This window comes from Eleutherodactylus coqui, chromosome 1 (genome assembly GCF_035609145.1).
Source record: "Eleutherodactylus coqui strain aEleCoq1 chromosome 1, aEleCoq1.hap1, whole genome shotgun sequence".
Taxonomy (NCBI): domain Eukaryota; kingdom Metazoa; phylum Chordata; class Amphibia; order Anura; family Eleutherodactylidae; genus Eleutherodactylus; species Eleutherodactylus coqui.
This window is the reverse complement of record NC_089837.1, coordinates 55,952,616-55,961,186: the sequence shown is the minus strand read 5'-3', so window position 1 is coordinate 55,961,186 and position 8,571 is coordinate 55,952,616. Positions and strand designations below refer to the sequence as shown.

General features: G+C 43.4%; 1 protein-coding gene across 2 annotated transcripts in view; it reads left to right on the top strand.

Moving 5' to 3' along the window:
* The first annotated feature begins 149 nt into the window (after window positions 1-149).
* The window catches only part of CYP39A1 (cytochrome P450 family 39 subfamily A member 1), a 66,481-nt gene continuing 58,059 nt past the window's right edge, over window positions 150-8,571 (top strand). For both annotated transcript variants that reach the window (XM_066589164.1, XM_066589165.1), the window contains exons 1-4: window positions 150-380; window positions 2,769-2,904; window positions 4,388-4,562; window positions 5,297-5,446. In XM_066589164.1, the coding sequence (XP_066445261.1) occupies window positions 174-380; window positions 2,769-2,904; window positions 4,388-4,562; window positions 5,297-5,446 (668 nt within the window). In that variant the 5' untranslated portion in view covers window positions 150-173. The remainder of the gene's footprint in view (window positions 381-2,768; window positions 2,905-4,387; window positions 4,563-5,296; window positions 5,447-8,571) is intronic.

The following is an 8,571-nucleotide window of genomic DNA, read 5'->3' as shown; positions in this document are numbered from 1 at the left end:
CCGCCCTGCGGACGAGCCTCCATTTGTGATTGGCTGTCCGCAGTAGCAGCAGCCGCTCATTGGTTGTCACGCGTCTCCAAGCTCTTAGCTGTCAGTCTATGCTGGGCACGCCTCCCCCGTGACGTCACTGTCTGCCCTGCGCTGGTACAGGTGCCAGTCAGGTAGCAGTCGGGATGCTGCTGGACGGGATTGATGGGCTGTACTCAGTGCCCGGGCTCCTGCTGGCCCTCCTGGCCGGACTGCTGATTAGAAGTTACCTGTCCAGAAGCAGGCAGAGCCTCCCTGCACCTCCTTGCATCGGCGGCTGGATACCATGGCTGGGGGCAGCGCTGGAGATGGGCAAATCCCCCCTGCAGTTTATAGAGCAAGCCAGACAGAAGGTAAAAAGCATTTGTCTTCAGTGACTGCTGTGGAACTACAAGTCTCAGCATGCTCCAAGTGTCCTGTTGCTGTCAGGGCATGCTGGGACTTGTAGTTTTTGTAGACCTTGTGCTACTTAGCTCTTATATGATGCAACTTTCAGTGAAAATCCCAACTATTGCTCATTAATTATGCCCACTAACAATGAGCACCATCCGTTGCGCCAATCCATAGGGACATGGCTGCATCTACTACACTTTGCAGACCCACCAAAGTTTTCAAGCCTCTTATGATAGAGAAGCAGCAGCCACACTGCAGAAGGCATGCACGGGCAGCGAGGTGGCCAAGTGGCCATTATGCATGTTTTACCATCCATTTCCATAAGGGTATATTCACATTGGTGAGTTTCCTGTGAGAGTTCCATCCGATGGTGTTCTAGATGGAACCCTGCGTATTAATGACACATTGATTTCAGTATGTTTCTTCACATGAGCCATGTTTCTTTAGATACATCGAAAAATTGCGGCATGCTCTAATTTTGGGTGATTCCCTGTAAGATATTGCTCATGTCATGGAATATAAAGTGTTAAGTTTCAGAATGCAATAAGTGTATGTTTCTTACCTTGTATTGGACTATTGACCCTTAAATAGAATACTAAAACCTATGCTTTGTAGTGCCGGGAACTAGGATTTTAAGATAAGAAGTCAACAGACAAATTAAATAAGGCTAAGCTATATTAGCAGAGAAGACACACAACTATTGCAGCAATGTCGTGACTTAGGTCATTTCTATGTCTGAGAAGGGCTTTAACCCCTTCCAATCCACTGTCTGACCTCTGAAGACATTATGATTTAAGGCTGTACAGCCCCGATGTTGAAAGACTTCCGTCTGGGTTCTCTTACTGTATATTGCCAGCCTCTCTGCTGTCGGAGCCTATCCAACGTGTCACCTCATGCAGTACTGGCTTTAGCCAGCATATAGCGCCGTTGCATAACAGCAGAAAAAGAGTAAGCCCCCTAGGAACACCAGAATACAAATTGGATTGGAAAGGGTTAAAGGGGTTGTCCCGCGAAACAAAGTGGGGTTATACACTTCTGTATGGCCATATTAATGCACTTTGTAATGTACATTGTGCATTAATTATGAGCCATACAGAAGTTATTCACTTACCTGTTCCGTTGCTAGCGTCCTCGTCTCCATGGTGCCGTCTAATTTTCAGCGTCTAATCGCCCGATTAGACGCGCTTGCGCAGTCCGGTCTTCTTTCTTCTGAATGGGGCCGCTCGTGCCGGAGAGCGGCTCCTCGTAGCTCCGCCCCGTCACGTGTGCCGATTCCAGCCAATCAGGAGGCTGGAATCGGCAATGGACCGCACAGAAGACCTGCGGTCCACCGAGGGTGAAGATCCCGGCGGCCATCTTCGCAAGGTAAGTAAGAAGTCACCGGAGCGCGGGGATTCGGGTAAGTACTGGACGGTTTGTTTTTTAAACCCCTGCATCGGGTTTGTCTCGCGCCGAACGGGGGGGGCTATTGAAAAAAAAAAAAACCGTTTCGGCGCGGGACAACCCCTTTAAGAGTTTTGAGACTATTTGGTAGATGCCAATAAGTCTTGTGATCAATAAGTATTTTCACCTTTGTAACACTAATCTTTGTACATAGCCCCAGTATATATATATTAGTTGGCTAGTATTACCTTGTTTAGTTATTTATTTTTTATGAATATTTCTAGAGTTCTTCTCTTCTTGTAGGTTATGTTTTCTCATGTTGACCCCTATAGAATTACGTGCCTTTCTAATCTTCCCAGGAGTCACCATTTCAGTCACCAGAACTTTCTGCATAATTAAACTGCATGGACTGTCTGACACATGCTCTTCATGGGGGGTGGGGTACTAACTCCTATCACTGATAATGATCAGAGACTTCTGACAAACAGTTATAATGTAGGAAATCACAGCTCAGTCTACTGACTGTATATTTACGGTCTGTAGCTTATGTAGGTGAATATAGAGGGTAAACGTCATCATACTGTCCTCCCAGCAGGCAGAGATGGTACTTTCTCCAGCTAGTCATGTGATGCTGTGCTGCTGCATCATGGCATTGCTAGCAGAGATAGCAGGAAGAAGTCTAACAATGAAGATGGTGTCTGATAAGTATTAGAGAGGAGGCCGCACTGCATGTAAGGGAGTGCAATGTATCATATAAGCACAAGTTGTCTGAAAGGTTAGTGACCATTTAATCAGTGCCAATTCCAGTGCCATCTATCATGGCAGCTCATCCCTATTCCATCTATAACCATTGTCTTATTTCTCCTTCCACCATTAAAATCTCAAGCAGTTTTGTCCTAGCTGTAGACCCTACTAAAATACAAGCTATAACATATAACCTATAGAATCTGATCTGCTTTGTGCAGCACGGTCCAGTCTTCACAATCATGGCGACCGGGAACAGACTTACCTTTGTGAGCGGGGATGAAGCTGTGCCCAAGTTCTTCACATCCAAACAGGTGGATTTCTCACAAGCAGTACAGAAGCCTGTTCAGTATACAGGTAAGAGCGTGATTCAGTACATGGAAGAGATACCTAAAACGGGTTGGTTGGGGGGGGGGGGCACATCCAAATCATCATGCCATGTACCATATAATAGGTGAGAAGAAATGAAAAAAAGCACAATTTCACCATTTTTGTTTTTTGCTTTTATCACATTCATGGTGCCGTAAAAAATGATAAGTCATCTTTATCCTGGGGTCAGTACAATTATGGTGATATCAGATTTATAGAGTTTTTATTTATGCTGCCCTACTGGAAAAAATCAAATAAAAAATAATTGCTTTCTGTCCCCCCCCTCTAACTTTTTTATTTGTCTGTCGATAGGCTAGGTGACTAAAAATAATGTAATTCTGTCATTGCATATATTTTTTTCTGATGGTGTTCACCATGCGCTATAAAGAATGTCTTGTTTTTAGAAATTCGACTGTGGCGATACCAAGTTTTGTTTTACATGTTTTATTTCTGCCATGCAGCAAGTGGGAAAATACTTTTTTTAAAACTTTTAATACAGTATTTTTTAAATTTACTATTAATACAAAAAACTTTATTAACCATTTTTACTTTTTTTAGCTCGCTTGGGGACTTGAACTAGCGATCGTCTGATCACCTGTAGAATATACTGCAGTACTTCAGTCTTTCAGTTTATCAGTATATCATATATTTGCAGGCATTCTATTAGGCCACCTTCTCACAAGGTGGAATCGCTGCGGGCATTCTTCCAAGGAATACCCACGAGAATTCTGCAGTGGCCAAATCCACAGTGGTTTGGATTTGGCCATGTTTTCACTTGTGGAACAACTGTGGAATTCAACCCCTATATTTCAAGGGTTGAATTCCGCAGCATCAATGCACAGCATAAATAGACATACTGCAATTTTAGAACTTGCAGTATTTTTTTAAAAACACTGCGATTCATTGCAGAAAATTTCCACACCATGTCAAGGAGATTTCTAAAATCTCCTCCACGTGGCTTGTACTATAATGCTGCGGAATTTCTGCAGCGTTTACTGTCTGTGTAAAGGTAGCCTTAAAGTAACTCTCTAGCCCTAGAGAAAGAAAGATGGTCATATGGTTTCTCTGACTAATGCACAATGTGTATCAGGTAGTCAGAGAAGCAGTTCAGTCATCCTTGTTTCTCCAGTTCTGGAGCATCCTTTTAAGCCCTGCCACAGGAAGGACTTAATAGGAAGACATCAGTGGCAGACTTGAGGGCCATCATAAGGCCTCAGGCTGCCATAGTAATCCAACGGCAACCCGTAATCTTGTTGCGGAATGGGAGGGCTGTTCGGGAGACAGAGGGAGCCCCCTCTCTGCTGGGCTGTATAAATGCCGCTGTCAGTACTGATTGTTAACGTTTCACCCACTTTGTTGCTACTGTATTCTTCTGCGGATGTGTCCTTGTACAAATCGGCACGGGAAATCTGCAGCGTTTACTTTCCGAGTGGACATATTGTAACGGATGTTCCCACGTTCTGTTTTAAAGCTTCTATTGAGAAGAAAAACTTCTACAAGTCGCACGGTGCGATCCATGAGATGATTAAGCTGAGATTGTCACAGAACAGACTGAGTCCTTTAATCCCCCGTATGTGCAGGGAGTTCAATACACAACTGGGCCATGTGGAGTCACAGGGCACCGAGGACCTCTATGATCTGGTCAGGTAAGATATATTGGGGAGAGTATTATTTCCAAGCTCCTCCCAGAAACTACAGAACTCCACCCCTTATTAAAGAAGTTCTGCCCCTTTAGGTGGTAGACTATTCTGCCATAGGTTATTATAGGTTACAGACGACATAAAAGTGGCCTTCAGAACTGCAGCAATTTGTCATGGTGTAGATTCCACTCAGTGATGAAATAATTCTGATCGAATATCGGCCCCTGCGGACAGGAAGCTTCTTGTAGTTACCGCATATCAGATGGAAATGCTGATATGTTCTGTCCAGCTGACAATAAGGGGTCATCAATTCATGCTGCTTGTGCCAATGACCTCCCATCATCACGGTGCAGCAGAAATCTGGATCCATCTGACCAGGAGTTGTTCTTCCACTGATCAGTGATACAAGTTTTGCAGTCTAATATATATATATATTGGTTACCTGACTCATCTTTTTCTCACTGGTGGGTTACTTGCTTGTCTAGTGGAAATCAAGTTATATTGGTGAAAAACAAATGAGCAGGGCTTCAGTGTAAAGCATGGAGGAGGGTACAAAGCAGCTTGAACTCCTATTAGATAGGAGGTAGATTTCAGAATACCCCCTACAACTGGATATTCGTTAAAATTATGGAACAATCCCTACATGCAAATAGTAGAAAGCTAACCTTAAGGGGGCAGTTCAAGATACTGTATATGTAGTCCATTGTGAACCCAATAGGCTCTCCTCATTTCTTTGACAGACGTATCATATATCCAGCTGTGGTGGACTTCTTATTTGGAAAAGGGATGTGTCCTACTGGTAAGGACACCATAAAGGAATTTGAGGAGCACTTCCGGAAGTTCGATGACGGATTCGAGTATGGATCGCAGATACCAGAGTGGCTTCTAAAGTAAGTGACTCCCTAGCCCTCACATGTTGTAACTGGTTTAATATACAGTATATAGGTGATGTTCAGAGAATAGGATGATTGTGAGCTCCTGTGGTCCAGAACGTTATGTCATTTTTTTTAATATATTTTTTTTTTCTTAAAGATACAGGACAGAATAATCAAAATTTAGGAAAGTCCAGTAGGCCTTCAATTATAATTATTGTTGGCAGCCTCACGTTGAGATATCACTCAGAAAGTGACTGGAAAATAATAATCTCCTACCTCATTTATGTAGGCTGCAATAGATTAGACTTTACATTGAACTCAGTGCGAAAGAGGAGGAGTCACAGATAGGGGAGGAGTCACAGGGGCTATGCATTTCCATGAAGCCCTAATGACTCTGTGACTAAGAGTTCATTCACACTGGTGTAAGCATATTTTTGTCCGTGAATGCGCAGCGTATTAATAGGCCAAAATACGCTGCTGCCTTGAGTTTTTCTACCTATCGGCAGTCTTTTACGTGTGTAAGTGTAAGGCACGGAATCCCATTGATTTCGTGCATAAATATAAATTTACTGTATGTTCACGCATGCCAATTGATTTCAATGGACTATACGGTGCTCAACACACCCAGATAGGAAATGGTGCTTTTTTCACAAAAACGAAAGTCTTGTAAAAAATATGCAGCTGTGAATGAACCCATTGAGCTCTATATACTGCACATTTTGTGCATATTTACGTTGGTATGAAAGACCCCATAATAACATCATAGTGGCTGAAAATCGCAGCCATGACTTTCCTACTGCACTCCTTGGGACTGCCTATACTAGATGAAGAAGGAAAAATGTGACTGTTCTCAGTAAGAGAAACCAAGTCATCTTGTAGATATGATACCTTTTAACGGCTAACAAAAATACATGATGTTACAGTGAGCTTTCCAACCAATGCAGTGTTCTTCCTCAGGCTTAATAGAATAGATCCGAAGAGGCATGTATATATACACACATACATATGACAAGGCACAGACATGGTGTGATTAATTTGCACTTAAATCAATACCAGAACAGGATGAGTAGATAAATAAATACTTAATTAGTCCACTGATACCAGTTTTCCTTGAAAATAATACCCTGTCTTATATTAATTTTTGCCACAAAAGAGGCAGTAGGTCTTATTTTTGTTGGATGCCTTATTATACTTACCTAGCAGGCTCGGTCCAGGTCCCTCCCGCTGCTCTCCAGAGCTCCGACGCGCTGAGGCAAACAATGCAGCGCATTGGTTCATTGAGCGCTGCTTTGAATGGCTGAGCAGTGCTCGAGAACCACTCCTGGAGGTGGGATTTAGGAATCTCATAACCAGGAAATTATCTTCTGTGGGTGGAACGAGGAATGCAAGAAGCACGTCGGAGCTCTGGATGGCAAGGGGAAGGGACCTTGACTGTACCTGCTAGGTAATGTATTCCATTTTTTTTTTTAATGGAATACGGCAGGGCTTATTTTTGGAGTAGGGCTTATTTCTCAAGCCTCCCCGAAAATCCCCCCAAAAATCAGGGTAGGGCTTATTTTCAGGGTAGGTCGTATTTTAGGGAAAACAGGGTATGAAGTTTTATGGTCTCTAAATTGGTGTTAGGGGGTCACCAGGCCAGCGTTTTATCTGTTCTATAGATTTCTTATATTCTCCAATGATGCATGAAGCCACTTGCAATGTTGATTCCTGTCTTGAGCGTGTCAAAGATGGTTATAGACTTGTACTCCCAAATTCTTCTATGATGTTCAGACTTGAAGTTGCCCTTTAATATAGTAACTTGCATATGTTCTATGTTGTGTCCGTGACTAGAAAAGTGCTCGGCCACAGGTAATTCTGTCTTTCTTTTTTTAATTGTATGACGATGAGACCTTGTCCTGGTTCCCCTACATAAAGCCCCCCAACAGGACATTTGCTGCACAGGATCAGCTACACAACATCAGACATGGAACATGTGAATGTCCCTGGGATCTTATAGTCTTGCTGTGTGTTGGGGATTTGTATCCTGTCCACAGTCTGTATATGTGAGCAGCTCTTACAGCTCCTTACATTGCAGGGATAAGTTCCTTTTTGTGTGTCAGAGGGCAATGCACTCCTGATTATAAAGTTCCTTAAATTGGACCAGTTTGTCACGAGTCACACACTTCCGCTACGACCAATTGTCACGGACAGCGGTTTATGGGTCTGTTAGGGAAATTTCAATAAATCTTGGTATGCTGATGGGCTCCAAATTAAAGTGATATGAGAACGCAGGGACACACAGAGATGGTGGTATCTGTGTAGCATTCTGGTTTATGGTTCAATGTACTCAATCTTTATAGGATTTTACAAAGCGAGTGGCTTTATGCCAAAGACAATTAAAAATACAATTAATATTGGTTTCTTAATACATCAGTTTCTTATCAAAAGTGTCCTTCCCTCCCCATAAGTGTAGCCTTGAGATACATCCTCTGACGCTCGTTAGTGAGCTTTGGCAGGGCATATCTTAAGAGTATAGGAAACTTTGGTGGTCCCAATTAATTTTTCCTGCTACATTAGTCAAGGTGAAATTTATCAAATTTTTAAGTGAAGGTCTGAAACCATACAAATATATATGTATATATATAGCTTAAGTATTATAACTAGAGATGAGCGAGCATACTCGCTAAGGCAAACTACTCGAGCGAGTAGTGCCTTATTCGAGTACCTGCCGGCACGGTTGAGTTGCGGCGGTGAGCAGGGGGGAGCGGGGGGAGAGAGGGGGAGAGAGAGATCTCCCCTCCGTTCCTCCCCGCTCTCCCCTGCCGGCAGCCGAATCTTTTGAGACGAGCGGGCAGGTACTCGAATAAGGCAATACTCGCTCGAGTAGTTTGCCTTAGCGAGTATGCTCGCTCATCTCTAATTATAACAGATAAACAAAGAGACAAAACAGAGTCCTTGTGTTCCATCTTTTAGGCTGCAGCCCTTACAGGTCCGACAGTCACCAGCCTGTGACGTCAACACCCGGGGCAGACCTGTAAGATCGATTTAGTTCCAGCTTCCCGGATCCTGCAGTCGCGCAAGATAGAGCCCAAATCGCACCCTGCAAGGCCTAGCACATCCCAACACACCTTGCTGCTACCACTGACCATTTCCATCAGCCA